Source organism: Pyxicephalus adspersus, chromosome 2 (genome assembly GCF_032062135.1).
Source record: "Pyxicephalus adspersus chromosome 2, UCB_Pads_2.0, whole genome shotgun sequence".
NCBI lineage: Eukaryota > Metazoa > Chordata > Amphibia > Anura > Pyxicephalidae > Pyxicephalus > Pyxicephalus adspersus.
Window position 1 is genome coordinate 2,247,548 of NC_092859.1, and position 15,185 is coordinate 2,262,732.

Below are 15,185 nucleotides of genomic sequence, written 5' to 3' on the forward strand. Positions count from 1 at the left end.
GCTCGCTGAATAACAGAAAATGGTGGTGGATTATGTGGCAGAGTCTGTTTGTTTGAGACGCTTACCTTCATTACTCTACTTCAGCCCTGCAGAGTGGCTGCAAATTGAGGACTTGTGCACTGTATTGGCACCTTTGGCAGAGGCCCCCAGGTTGATCAGCAGAGATCAGAATTGGTATCAGAATTAAATATTTGTATTTTGTGAAGAGAAATACAGATTTTTTTTTTGCCTTTTTTGATAGATAGCAAGTGGTATCAGAATTAAATATCTGAATTTTTTGGAGAGAAACAGAAATCTTTCTGGTTTTTTTGATAGATAGCAAGTGGTATCAGAATAAAATATCTGTCTTTTTTTAAAGACATACAAAGACATAATCATTCACTAAAACTGTACACTTCTGGGGTGTCATTACAGCTCTAGATACTAGTTACCAATGCTGTCCACGCTCCATCTCAGGGCCTGCCACCTCCTCCTCCTGCTGTTACTGCTGCCACCTGCCCACTACCCAGCTCTAGATGCCAGTTACCAATTCTGTCCATACCACATTTTACAAAGTTACAGCTAGCAGATGGAAAAAGGCAGTCCCCTACACAGCAATGTGTCCAATAGCTACAGCCCCTACACTGTCCATGTGAGGGGTAGCCTCAGCTTCTTCACTTTCAATAGTTGTAGCCTCTACAGTCTTAACCTCTTCATACTCCCACTTATTCTACACCTGTCATGTCTCTTCACAGTTGCAGACTAGAGTCAAGCTCAACAGGGTCTTCTTTTGCCTCTGGTTCCGTTCCTTTGACTGTGGATTCGCTAGATAGTAGGTAGGGACAGTGGGACTTGTGTTCATCCATTCATGTCTCCTATAGCCACAGCTTCTACACTGTGCATATAGGTGATGGCCTTAACCTCTAATGCCTTCCTTGCTCTGTATCAGAGCCCACCGCCTCTTCCTCATGCTGTTACTGCCGCTGCCTGCCCAGTACCCAGCTCTAGATGCCAGTTACCAATGCCATCCACAGTCCATCTCAGGGCCCACAGCCTCCTTCTCCTGCTGTTGCTGCTGCTGCCTGTCAGTACTCCATTCACTAAAATTGTATTACAGACTTCTAGGTGCATTGATGATGCACAACACCCAGCTCAAGATTCTAGTTAACAATGCGGTCCCCACTCCGGTGAGGCCTATATAACTTATAACAGAGCTGTATAACTGGCTGGCTAACTGTGTAACTCCCTTTTTTGACTGAAAGACCCTCCTCAGGGCCCTCTGCCTGTACTCTGAAGCCTGTGTATGGCTTGTAACAGAGCGGTGAAACCTGGTGGCTAATTTTTCGACCGGAGGAAATCCCTCAGGGCCCTCTCTGCCTCTACTCAGAGGCCTGTATAAAATCCGGCATGTTCCCTTGACTGCCCTATAAAATGGCCTTGCCAGCAACATAAAAACTTTATGTTTTTTTTCTTGACTTGTACAGTGTTTTGCAGAGGTGTGAGGATCTTGACATGTCTTTTTAAATGTATTTGTAGACTGTAGAAGCTCTACACAGTCCAGAGCAATAACCCAAATTTTCGACATTCGATCATCCAAACAATATAGGTCTATTCTAGCGAATAGCTGTTGAATTGAATAGTGAGATATTCGACCAATACTAGCGTCTACATAGGAGATTTTGTCTACTTTGTATGTTTTTAATTGTTCCAAATGGTGGTATGTTTGCTTTATATTGAAATAAAGTTTTTTTAAATGTGTTCACTTTGTAAATGAATTAGCATTAAAAATCCCAAAATTATATGCCCTTTTCTATCTGTTTCCAAACTGGGGATGTGGTCTGTTGATCTAGATAGAGGATCCTTCATATCCTTTAAAGATGGTCTTGTTTTTTAGTCCACAGGACAACTTAAGTCCTAGTAGAAAAAATCATTTTCTTGCCTATGATTAGGTCAGGATTCCAGAGCAATGTTTCATCGATATGTTGAGGGTGTCCTAAATTTTAGTACATTTTTGTTGAATTTAATGTTTTTAACAAATCTTTAATCTAATTTATTAAAGATATTGTTGAATGTGTGGCAGGATTTTCTCCGTCATTGGACTATAAACTGATAAAATTTACCACAATGCACCATAAACAGAATTAATGATTCTGGTACCATCTAGGGGGCAAATGACAGTACAACATGATAAACAAGAAGTGCATTAGGAATGACAAAAATTAAATTATACTTTTATTATTAATTATTAAACAGGATTTATATAGTGCCAACATATTATGCAGCACTGTACATAAGATAGGTGTACCAAATAACAGACAGATACAGACAGTGACACGGGCAGAGAAGAGGATCCTGCCCCAAAGAGCTTACAATCTAGGTGGTGGGGGAAGTCTCATACAAAAGGAGGGGAGATATGGAGTAATGGGTAGTAGTGAGTGTTTTAAGAGACAGAAGAAGACGGGTAGGCAAGTCGAAAAAAGTGTGTTTTGAGTGCTTTTTTTAATGAGTGGAACATAGGAGCAAGCAGAATGGGACGAGGTAGACCATTACAGAAAATGGGCAGCTCTGGAAAAGTCTTAGAGGTTATGAGTGAGGAAGTAATTTGTAGGTCATTTGAGGAGCAAAGAGAGCAGCTAGGGGAATATTTTTTTTTTTGATGATGAGTTCTGTTTTATCCAGGTTGAGTTTCAGGAATCGGTCAGACAGAATGGAAAGGGTCAAATAGAGAGTTGGTGCTCAGGTAATCAGTGAGTCTTTTGAAAACAAGACGCTCAAGGAGTTTGGAAACAAATGGAAGAAGGGGGATGGGACGGTAGCTTGAAGGTAAGGAGGGGTCTACTGAGGGTTTCTTTAGGATAGGGAGAATTATGGCATGTTATAAAGCTGAGGGGTATATACCAGTAAAAAGGGTGAGGTTGAATAGTTCTGTTAAGGCGGGGGCCAGGGTGAAGGAATGGGTGAAGAGTAGATCAGAGGGAATTGGTCCAAGCGGACAGGTAGTAGATGGAGATGATGGGAGAAGAGAGGAGACTTTGTCCACAGTACAAGGGCTGAGGGAGGTCTGTGAGGTCAGTGACGATTTACAGGTGGGAGAGGTGGGTATGGTTGGGGTGGCCCAGGGAGACATCATGTCTGATTTTGTCAATATTATCTTTAAAGTAGGTGGCAGTGTCTTGGGCAGCGAAGGTTGTTGTTGGGAGAGCATGTGTACAATTTAGGAGGGAGTTAATTGTTGAGAAGTGGCTGCGTGAGTTGGAAGCTTGAGAGGATATTACAGCGCAGAAATAATTTTGCTTGGTGATAGTGAGTTCAGTGTTAAAGTGATGTAGTCTGGCTTTGTAGTCCATGAAGTCGGCACTGAGGTCAGATTTCCTCCACTGGCGCTCAGCTGCACAAACAGTCTTTTATAGGTGTTTGATGTGATTGTTGTGCCAGGGATGGGGGTTAGCAGGGCGGGGGTAGCGGAAGGTGGCAGGGGCAACTTTATCCAGAGCCAAGGAAAGAGAGTTGTTTAAGTGGGTGGCAGCTTCATCTGGGGAGGTGATTTTGGAGAGAGTGGGGGTGGTGGGCATAAGGCAGTTTAGGGTTGTGGTCAGAAAGGGGAAATGGTGAGTTGTCAAGGTGGGTGAGGTTGCAAAGTTTGGAAAATATCAGGTCTAAAGTCTGTCCAGCGATATGTGTGGGGCCGTTGATGTTCTGTGTGAGTCCAAAGAAGAAGGTGATGGAGAGCAGTTTGGCTGAGAAAGGATGGTTGGGGTCATCTATTGCAACATTAAAGTCACCAAGGATGAGGGTGGGCAGGTCATCGGAAAGAATATGTGGGAGCCAGGAGGCAAAGTTGTCCAGAAATTGTGAGACTGGGCCAGGGGGGTGGTAGACAACAGCAACAATAAGGGGTAGGGAGCGGAAAAGACGGACAGAGTGTGCTTCAAAAGAGGTGAAAATGAGGGAGAGTGGGGTAGGCAGGACTCTGTATGTACAATTAGGTGAGAGAATAAGACCCACACCATCCCCTACTCTGTTGTCAGGTCTGGGGGTATGTGTAAAGTGCAGGCCTCCATTGGAGAGAGCAGCAGCAGAGGCAGTCAGAGTAGGAAAGACAAGTTTCAGTGAGAGCCAGGAAATTTAGAGATTTAGAGAGGAGAAGGTTGTGGATAGAGGTTAATTTACTGCCAAATGATCTGGCGTTCTATAGACTGCCAGAGAGAGGTGGTAAGAACTTTTAGGTAGTGGGAATAGTAATGAGGTTAGGATGGTGAATGTTGGTGAGAGGGCAAGGAATAAAAAGGCTGCAAGGGGGACCAGGCATGGTTGAGATGTCTCCAGCAAGTAGTGAGAGAGAAAAAGGGAGCAGATGTATAGACAGAGAAAACAGGAGAGTGAATGAGCAAACAGAGAAGGGGTTTACAGGGGGGGGGGGGGATTCATATATACAATACATAGTGGCAAGAAATTGTGATCCATAGAAGTCCAAGAGCTGTGCAGGAGACTCAAGTCCATGTGAGAAGCTCCTGTTATATGGGTTGTAGTGAAAATTGTCATCTTGTTAAATTCAAGGAGTGTGGTAGCAATCAGTCAGGGAGAAGCTTGGTGAAAAACAGTTCAGGATGGCAGCAGCAGAGGTAGTAAAGATATTCAGGTGGCTCGATGATGGTTCAGACCAGAGGCATGGGGTGGGAGTAACTGGGTGTGATGGAATGTCCAATTCTGTTCAATTCCCTGGATTAATTCTCAAAGCACTTATAATTTGGCATTTAGGATTTTGGCATGTGACCAGGGTCCCACGTGACGTTGCCTGTTGTTTAAATAGAAGTGCTTTGGGCCCTCAATATGGATGGACTGATGGGAGTAAGATGGAATTCTGGATATCAATTGAACCTGGGGAGGGTTGGGGATTGGCAGGGCAATAAAATCAATTAACACTTAACTGGTTGCCAACAATTGCACTGAAGCCACCAAACGTTTTCAGTTTTCAAGTTTCCTCGACACTCATCATTGGTGATCACATTCATAAACTGGAAGCCTATCCCAATTTAATTTTTATGCCCAAAACCCCAGGTTATCTATGCCTTTGATGTCAGGAATTTGAGACCAGGTATTCTAATGTCAGCAAATTAGGAGAAACTGAATTTTTCAAATGGAGAATAGGCTATTCTAATAACTTATCTGTTCATTGGCATAGTGCTCTGGTAATGCAGAGATGGACAGAGTGAATCACTAAAGGAGTGCCAGGGATGCAGCAAGCTGCCAAACAGAGGAGTTTCGGGCTAAGTGCTAACACCTGTCCACCAAAAAATGACCTTTTCACTTCCCCCTTTTTCCCCACTTAGGTAAAGGATTATATATGCTTGTAGCCAATCTATGAAATCTCCCCAAAAACATAAACACTACTAATTTTTTGTAATATGAATCCTAAAAATTCTCTGACAGATTGAATTCCCTAACACAAGTGAAAACATTCAGCATTAAGTGAATCATCCTTTTACCATAAGTTGTAGATTCTCTGTATATTTGGAATCAGTTTATTGGTCAGCTCACTCAGCAATGTAAGTGACACCGGGACCAATTCCAAATGTTTTTTCATCATTAACAAATATATAAAGATGTGAGATATGATTGTCAGAATTCTTCCGGTTAAACTCTGATCACAGTTCGCTTCGCTTTACTGGATACGATCTTCTATCTGCAGTTATTTTGTTAATTTTTATTTCTTAATCTGCACTGGGGATGGAAGGCCGTCTACTTTTACCTCTCTTCCTGTGTGGGATTACCTTGTACTGTGCCGTGAATGGTGACAATATGACAGATGGTAAGTACGTACTGGTTACAGATCTAGTCTAACCTCAGTTGATCACAATAGTTAATCTGGTTACAGTTTTTAATGCAGCAGATCAGCAAAATATAAAAAAAAACAATTATCAAATGACAAATTTAACCCTGGAAAAACAAAAATTAACCCTGGTTGCTTTCACACCACAAACTTTAAAAGCTGGTCTAGTATTGCACATAATAATGCCATAATAATGCCAGAATTGTGCTTTAACAATAGCTTTGCAGAATAATATTCTACCTTGGCAATCCGTTTCCATCCAGGAAGATAGACCCTCCCAACGCACAGGTGTCTGCAGGTGACATATGAATCTGCCTGTGTAACCATCATGGCTCAGAAAGTCCAGAACACATCAGAATGTGGTAAGAAGATCAGATCTTCCTCACAAGGCAAAAAGTTCTAAGTAAAGCACAACTATATCCAAGAGCTAATAAATATTTGTATTTTATTATACTGCCCTCTGAACACTAGCATATGATGGGTTTCTGGGCTTTGCATATTATCACATGAACATCACCAGTACCAGATGTGCTCATTAGAAGAGTTCTGTTTTGTCTGGTGACAAAAACTTCCAAAGCATATGGACAAAGAACGGAGAAAAATTATGTTCAGTTCTGCAATGAGTTTTAAATAAAACCAAAATGAAACTGTAGCTTTCTTAATGATTCCTTCAGCTGATGAGAAAGGTTATTTGTTAGAACATCTGCTTGTTTAATATTACCATTTAAAGCTTGTCCAATGTACGCATTTCTTGTTATTTTTACTGTAGCCAGTTAGATAAGTACAAAAAGATGTTTATCAAAGTCAATCAGTTATGCAATCAACTTGGGATCAGGAAACTGGCAGAACACAGAATAGTGTTTAAATTCATATTTTATATTATTTCTGCTCAATAACTTACATTTACACAGTCAAAAAACAAACCTTCAATTTATATTTTTTTAATATATGGCTCAAATTTCCATCCACCCCAGTGCAGCATTTGTTATTATGAATCTAAATCTATTTACCAGTATGTTTAACATGTCTCACCGTATGCACAGATTTGTTTTGGCAATTTTTTTTACAAAGTTTCTTATCTTGGCAGTAACAGGACTTCCTGTCCTTAAGGCTGACAACTCTAAGCTGCTGCCTCGCAATTAGTTGTGCAGTTTTGCAATCAACCTGCCATGTTTGTTTTCCCAAATGGGGATATCTAACCAGTATATAAAACAAGAAGCCCAATGAACATCTCAGTGCTTGCTTGTGGATAGTGGGCTATGGAACAGTTTTTAAATAGAACTTGTATCTAGTCATTCTTTTTTATCTCTTTACATTTTTTATTTTTATATACATTCTTATCATTTGGCCCCCACCCCTCCATATAGTCAATAAACATGGCAGGATGTTACTATATGTATGACTTAAATTGGACCAACTGTGTCATTAGGTGGTGAAGTTAGAGACTACTATACTTCCAATAAAAGGTATATGGGACTTTTCTGGTACCTGTCTCCTTATAAGAGATTAGACACAAGTATATACTATATGACATGAATTATTCATATTATTATGCACTCATATCAGTTATGAGTTATCAGTTTCACTTATGTGCTGAAGAAAATGTTAACTATGTTAACTCCAAACTCTGTATAATTTTTAAAGATGGTAAACCAGTAAAGATAAACAATTAAATTTGTTTGACAACTTTTTTTTTTTAATCCATGCTGACTTTCGCTTATAATATTATGTAGTAGCAGAAACTCTTCTATGTGGTTCTTTATCAAACTCTTTAGGGCCTTTCTTACTATGGAAGTTAAACATACCAGTCTGTATTTACATGGTAATACCTAAGGGCTTTAGGTAGGTACCTCATTGGCCAATCCATTGGTACCAAGCCATTAAATAGTCTCTGAAAATTAGAAACAATTACTTTGAAATAACTGAGCTCAGATCTTTGAAGGAACGTGGATGTAATCCATCCATTTTTTTTTTCATTCTCAGCTACCTGTGTTGTTTGAATTTCTGCAAACGTCACTGGTTGAGGTTCCTGATTGGCTGATTATGCCTCTAGAATGTCCACATTAATCCACAGTGTTGAGTGAGATCCCACAATTATCCATGCCAAAGGCATACACAAGGGCCGAATATACCCAGAAGATTACCTATGGGCCCGAGCGAAGTTTAATCAGGCAAAAGGGAGTTTTTTTTTCTTCCCCGTTTTTTTCTCTACCTTTCCAGTACTGCACTTTGCATATTACTATATTGGAACTGGAACAAGTTTTTTATGGAGTTTTTCTTATATACTAGCCCAAAAAGCCTTTGTAGGCGTAGACAAATTTTTTGTGAAATAAGGGCATTTAGAAGAAATCTTTGATATCCCTTATTTTTTCTGGTTATTTTTTGGCCTGTTCATGCATATATAATTGTTGTACCGAAAAGTATTTCTCAATAGTTACTCATAGTGCTTTGTGAAAATTCTAGTCCATTATATGTGATACCAGTAGATGTCACTGGTAATCTTTCTCAGGGAAATACTGAAGGGCTTTTTTACTTTCTCCTGTTTACAGAGCAATCTTAGAAAAGAAGTATATATGTGCTGATTTTTTTATCTCTCCCTGTGCAATATGCCTTAAGAAGTATGTTACTGGTCTGAATATTTACAATTTATATGCTGAAGTCACATTTACTACATAGTTTGACTCAGTTTGCAACCCAGGGGCTTGCACTTAATCTTTAAAAATGACTCAAAAATGTTTTATATATAAAAGAGGGAAAAATATTTCTTTGTGTGTTGTATTCATGGGCCTTGCTCTGCGCTTTACGTTCTAGGGGGAGAAATTTTTGCTGTTTACTAAATGATCCCGTGGAAATTGAGAGGGGATTTTGTCCACCCCCCCTCTTTTTGGGGCGCAGTGTATAGAGGAGACCATGGATCTCTAATGTTTATTACTTGTTATTTATATTATGTTATTTTAGAGTTTTATGTATAATATACTGGGTCCCTACCATCCCTCAGGTAAAATTGATATAAATAGACCTGACATATTGCGTTGGGAGGTATTTATATTAGAGTTTCCATGCTGTTTTTCATCCGTATGTGCAGTACGTTTGTTACCCTGTCGGTGAGCTCCGACTCGCTGCTGCTGGGCACCAGCTCCCCGTATAAGGCTAGCCCTCACCCTTTTTATGATGGAGGTTGAGCTGCTGTCCTTCCTTAGCATTATGATATACTCACCTGTTTCACCTCACATTGACTTCCTCCTGAAGTGTCTTTGTTCTTCTTTTTTTTTTCTTTTATTTACTAGTAAAGCTCTTTTCTTCTTGTACTCCTGATTCCCCTTTCACCCCCCCCACTTCCACCCACATGGCACTTAAAATTATATCTCTCAATGTGAAGGGTCCTAACTCCCCCATTAAGAGAGCAATTATCCTCCAAGAGTTAAAAAGATACAAATGTCACATTGCCTTTCTCCAAGAGACACATTTCAGAACTGATTAAATCCAGAAACTGACGGACCTTCACTTTCAGACGGCTTACCATAGCGCCTCATTAGATTCCAAAACTAAAGATGTTAGCATTCTTGTACATAAATCACTACAATGGACTCTTGTGGAATACTCCTCAGATCCTGATGGTAGATACTTACTAGTGAATGGAACAATAGGTTCACACAAATTTACATTTGTGTATATCTACGCCCCAAACAGTAATCAGATTATTTTTTTGGAAAGAATACTAGAGCTGATGGAAGACTTTGTAGAAGGTACGGTTGTAATGGGAGGAGACTTTAAAGTCACCATCTCACCCACACTACATGTATCCAGAGGTTCATCAGCTCTGCCTCATGCGGCTCTTCGTAGGCTAAAACGGCTATTCCATTCCCATCAATTGGTAGATATCTGGCGGATTTTGCATCCCTCAGAAAGAGATTATACTTTTTATTCAGCAGCGCATAGGTCCTAGAATTGATATGTTTCTGATATCCCATCATATGACCCCTTTTGTTATTTCATCCTCTATAGGTGACAATACACTATCTGACCATTAACCTATATTCCTAGTAATTCAGGCATCTCCAAAAAAACTCAAAACATATACGTGGAAGCTAAATGAATCACTTTTACAATTTGCAGTGGAAAAATTTCATCAGAATTGAGCTCCTTTTTTGAATTAAAAGCAGCATCAGTATCTAACTCCTTATTGGTATGGGTATCACATAAATGCTATGTCAGAGAGCTCCTCATACAGCAAGGTCACAGAGCAAAAAAAGAGAAGCAGAAATGACTCGATTGTTTACCGAACTCCATAGATTGGAGACTATGAACAAATGACAGCAAACCCCAGACACAGAGCAGTGGATAGTACACCTTAGGGACAGAATCAAAGAAGCGTATCATTTTAAAATGAAACAGTTACTTATTAAATGCAAGGGATACTACTATAAACATGCTAACAGGTGGTGTAAAGCACTAGCCAGAGCCTTAACAGAAAAAAGTGCCAGATCATTTATTCCAAGTATCACCTCAGAAACAGGGCGGCGGGTAACAACCACTCCTGACATAGCAAAGGCCTTTCGGTCTTTCTATAATAAATTATACAACTTAACCGGCGACCACACTACTTAGTCAGACGCAGCTAGGCTAGACCTGATACGTGCATACTTGCGCAACTCAGGACTACCCTCCCTTTCAACTGAAGCTGTAGAAGCCTGGGGACTCCCGATCCCTGTCTAAAGCTAAATCTAGTGCTGCCACTGGGAAAGCCCGGGCCCAGATGGTCTAACCCTTAGGACTACAAATGCTTCCTTCCTGCTCTATCTACCCATTTTTTAGAGGCGTTCAACTCAATATCACTAGGGACACACCTTCCCAAGGACACTTTGGCAGCCCATATATCGGTCATCCTCAAACTGGGGAAAGATCTGGTCCTTTGCAGTAGTTTTAGACCTATTTCTTAGGTAGATTGCGATCTCAAAATATTTAGTAGCATTCAAGCCAATCGACTTACCCCGATTCTCCAAAACATTATCTATTCCGACCAGAGTTTTTTTTTTACCAGGACGTGAAATAATACTATCAGAAACCTAAATTTGATTGAGTTCTCCCGTTTACACACTATACCAATGATACTTTTCTCGGCTGATGCCGAGAAGGCATTTGCTAGAGTAGACTGGATTTTCCTATCACTGACTTTGCCAAATATTGGCCTTCCTCCCCCTTTGCTTCGCTGGATATCTCCACTAGTAAAGGTAATGGATTCCTTTCAGAACCTTCCAGATACATAACAGAACTAGGCAGGGCTGTCTACTGTCCCCTCTCCCTTTTATTCTAACATTTGAGCCCTTCCTGCTTCAAATACTTAACAACAGGAATATCCAGGGGATGAACATTCAGAATACAGAACATAAAGTGGCAGCATTTGCTGATGACTTGCTGTTCTACATTACCTCGCCTAGGATAACCTTACCCAACCTACTAGCAGAAATATCTACATATGCCTATTTGTCTAACTATAAAGTAAATCTCCAGAATCCAGAAAATTCTTTTGATCACTCTCCCGCATAGACTTGTTGAGGGAATATCTCCTTCCTTTCCATTCAAATGGGCCAAGAAATTCATCACGTATTTGGGGACCCATATCTCGGCTGATTTAATTTCTATGGTGTACTTAAAGTTCAGTTTTTGTATAAATTTAGAAGTGAATTCTTATGATTTGTCTGGGGAGGAGTCTCCCCCCGTTTAAGCAAAGAGATTCTTCGCTTCCCTAAATTGCAAGGAGGAATGGCATTTCCCGACCCCCTTCTTTATCATGAAGCAGTTCATATTACACGACTAATAGATTGGTGTCGCCATAGGAGACAGAAACCATGGGTTTTGATCGAGGAGGCAATGTCCCCAGTCTTTTTGGCTGGAGTGCTTTGGCTACCTCCAGATCATCAGGCAAACAGTTCTAGGCACCCATTAATTGGTCCAACTCTATGTATAACTTGGAATTATCTAAGAATCCTACAATCATATCCATCTCCAATGACTTCTTTACTAGGTCATCCACGATTTTCTCCCAGGGTTACGGATGCGCTGTTCTGTGTCTGGAAAGAGATGAGAGTGTTTAGAGCTCATCATTTCACCAGAGGCACAGGCTGGCTTCAAATTGAAACCTTACAGGCAGATCATTCTCTGCTTCCCTTGAATACCTGGAGAAATCTCCAGCTGACATATTTTCTTGGCTCCCTCCCATCTCCTCAGCTCTTTGACTGTCCTATTTCCCAGATGGAATCTCTATGTGCTGGAGAAGGACCACTGCAAGGTACACTCTCCTTTGCTCATGGCTTGCTATTAGATACCAAGCCCTTGCCTTTTGTGACAAAATGGTAGAGGGATTTGGAGTTAGATTTCACCCCAGAACAGCTAGAATGTTTATTTTACTTTGGACACAAAGCATCCATCAGCAATTCATACCAGGAATTGAATTATAAACTTATAACTAGATGGTACAGAGTACCAGCCTTATTGGCAAAGATCTATCCTCAAGCAGACGATAGATGCTTGAAATGTCAAAACGCCATAGGTAGTTTGTTACATATCTTTTGGGAATGTCCCCTATTGTCAGTTTTTTTTATCACAAGTTGCTAATATAATAAAGGAATTAACAGACATATCAATTCAGAATAAACCAGAACTTGCTCTGCTACATGTCTCCTCCCTTTAAAATAAAAAAGGTATCATAATTCCCCATTAGGATACTTGCTAAATACTGCCAAAGCCTGTATCCCCTCCCTCTGGAAACAGACCCCCCCCCCGTATGTCTCTCAATGGTTTATGCAAATTAATAGGATAAGGACCATAGAGATGGCCGTATGGCCAAGTTCAATAAAACATGGTTCTACTGGTTTCAATTTACCATGTCCACAGAATATCTAAAAATTAGAAGTGCTAATGTTGATACTATTGACAAAGTTTAAATGTGTTTGGGTATTTGAAGTGTTATCTGAATATGTACAGTTAAATCCATAAATATTTGGAGAGGAAACTTTTTTTCTAATTTTGGTTCTGTACATTACCACAATTATTTTAAATGAAACAACTCAGATGCAGTTGAACTGCAGGCTTTCAGCTTTAATTTAGTGGGTTGAACAAAAAGATTGCATAAAAATTTGCAATGCAAATTTTAGGTACTGCCAAGATATCGAATTAAAAGCCTATCTAAAGATAGATGCATAAGCTTTTGATTGGATCTTTTGGCTAGACAGTTAAGTAATAATGTATGTTGAATACTATGAGAAGCCTGACGTCCAGGGATAAAGCCAACTCGATCCTTATGGATCAAAGAAGGCAAAAACCAGTTTAATTTGTTGGCTAGTACTTTAGCTAAAATATTGAGATCTACATTGGGCAAAAAAATTGGCCTATAGTTAGTTACTGGGAGAGTCCTTGCCTGGTTTAGGGATCATTACCACTTGTGCTTGAAACATAGTCCCACTGGGAGAACCAGAAGACTTAAAATGATTATAAAGAGTAGTTAGATCTGAAGCAATATGATCAGCCATTTTCTTAATAAACAATAGTGCTGTAAATCCACCTGGGCCACACCTTTTACCAAACTTAAGTGTTTTAATTGCAGTTAACTAAACGCTAAAGAAAGAAATCTGCCTGATCACAAGATAATTTTGGAAGACCCTCTTCGATCTTATTTCATTTCATTAGATAACCTCCCCCATATAAACAGACTCTACCACCTTCATTTTACTCTTTTGGAAAGAGAGAATCGCCAGGAAAGTTAGCAGGGAAGTAATTTGAGGAACAAAGCTAAAATTCAGTAAAATCAACAAATTCATATTTCTCTTCATGTATTAAGGCTTTCAACTCCCCTCTTTTGCTTTCCAGATTTCTATAATTGGTGTACAGGCACTTTATATCATTGTTGCAAGGTTTGGTATATCTTTTTTGTCGTACAAATACAACTGTCCATATCAGTATGGGTATAAATCTATAAATCTCTTTATCTCTATCTATATGCTTCCCCAAACCTACCTCTAGTGCACCATCCACAGGATGACTGATCTCTGTCTGAATTATCTTCCTCCTTATTTAGCTGTCTGTTTCCTCTGCAATCCAATGTTAAACAACACAGCAAACCCCATTCCATTTAGGTGCATATAGATTGTACCCTAAGGTCAGCTAGGTCCCAAATCTTTCCTTTTACCCCAAGTCACATGTTTAGCTCTCCAGGCTCGCTTTTTCTGTGTTATGCAGGTCACATGACCATAGCGGTCATTGAGAGTCACTCATTTGTCTTTTTTTTATATTTCAGATCACCTCAGTCACACGCTCGCTGTCACACCAAGATCGGCTTCTACACAGAACATAATGGGCCAGCAATGTGATCATTGTCCAAAAAATCCTCCCAAACCCCACACAACCGATCGTTCCTCTGTGCCACACACAGCCTATACCACACAAGGACTTTCTACTGCCCCCTTACCCCCGGAGTACATAGTGAAGGGTACATCAGGAGTCTGTCTAAGAATTAAGGCAAACTTCATGGTAACAGTAAACTCCACCAAGATGATGAGAAATGTAAGTTAGTTTTCATAGTTCTGCAACATCACAAAAATCCCTGAGCATAATCTAGATTTAGTAAAGGCTCGGGGGGTAAACTCAAAGGACTTCAAATCCATCCATGAAAATTAAGATTGGCTTATTAGATCAATGGCTATATGACATTCCCTTGTGGGAATGCACCAAGTCCATGTGTTTTAATGGCAGTAACCCACCAGGGAATGTCAGATTTCCTGTTTTATAAACAGATCCATAGGAGCTGTGTCTGATAAAGTAGAGAAAACATTACAAAATTATCCCAGTGTCCTTCAAAGTAAACTTACCAGAGCTTACTGTCTTTCACCATGAAGAGAAAAAGAAAGCCTCTGATATCACAGGGCTGGTGTATGACAAGGAAGCTGGTGAGTTCCCTTCCATTGTGGCTGTTACAGACATCTGCTGCAATGAAGTCCATTCATCTAAACAACAACTTGATCCTTTTCTCTTTCCCATATCGCCTATACTTTTGGCTGGCAAAGCAGTGTGAGAGAGACCTCAATTGGTGCAATCTTAGCACCTTCAGGGTTCCTGCTGACTGTACTCACCAAAAAGCCTAAAATAAGTACAGTCATAGGACCTTCCCTCCACCCACTGCATAATTATATATTATGGATCAAGGTTAGATAAGGAAAAGAAGGTTAATCTAACAGAAAAGATTAAAAAAATGAAGGAATTGAATGATAAATTGATTGAACATCGATTGCGAATGCCTGTTCTTTGCTTAATCATTATTCACGCCCCCATAATTGCCAGTCAGTGGAGTCTCTAATGTATAATTATTTTTTCTAACACCGGG

General features: G+C 40.0%; 2 protein-coding genes across 4 annotated transcripts in view; one reads left to right on the plus strand and one right to left on the minus strand.

The window, feature by feature from the left end:
• Positions 1 to 14,873, minus strand: part of LOC140322693 (proteinase-activated receptor 1-like) — a 39,746-nt gene extending 24,873 nt beyond the window's left edge. The window contains exon 1 of the mRNA XM_072399259.1: positions 14,674 to 14,873. The gene's annotated coding sequence lies outside the window, so the exon portion shown is untranslated. The remainder of the gene's footprint in view (positions 1 to 14,673) is intronic.
• LOC140322695 (proteinase-activated receptor 1-like) overlaps positions 1 to 15,185 on the plus strand; it is a 92,411-nt gene that overhangs the window by 72,033 nt on the left and 5,193 nt on the right. For all 3 annotated transcript variants that reach the window (XM_072399262.1, XM_072399263.1, XM_072399264.1), the window contains one exon: positions 14,103 to 14,368. In XM_072399262.1, coding sequence (XP_072255363.1) covers positions 14,103 to 14,368 — 266 coding nt within the window. The remainder of the gene's footprint in view (positions 1 to 14,102; positions 14,369 to 15,185) is intronic.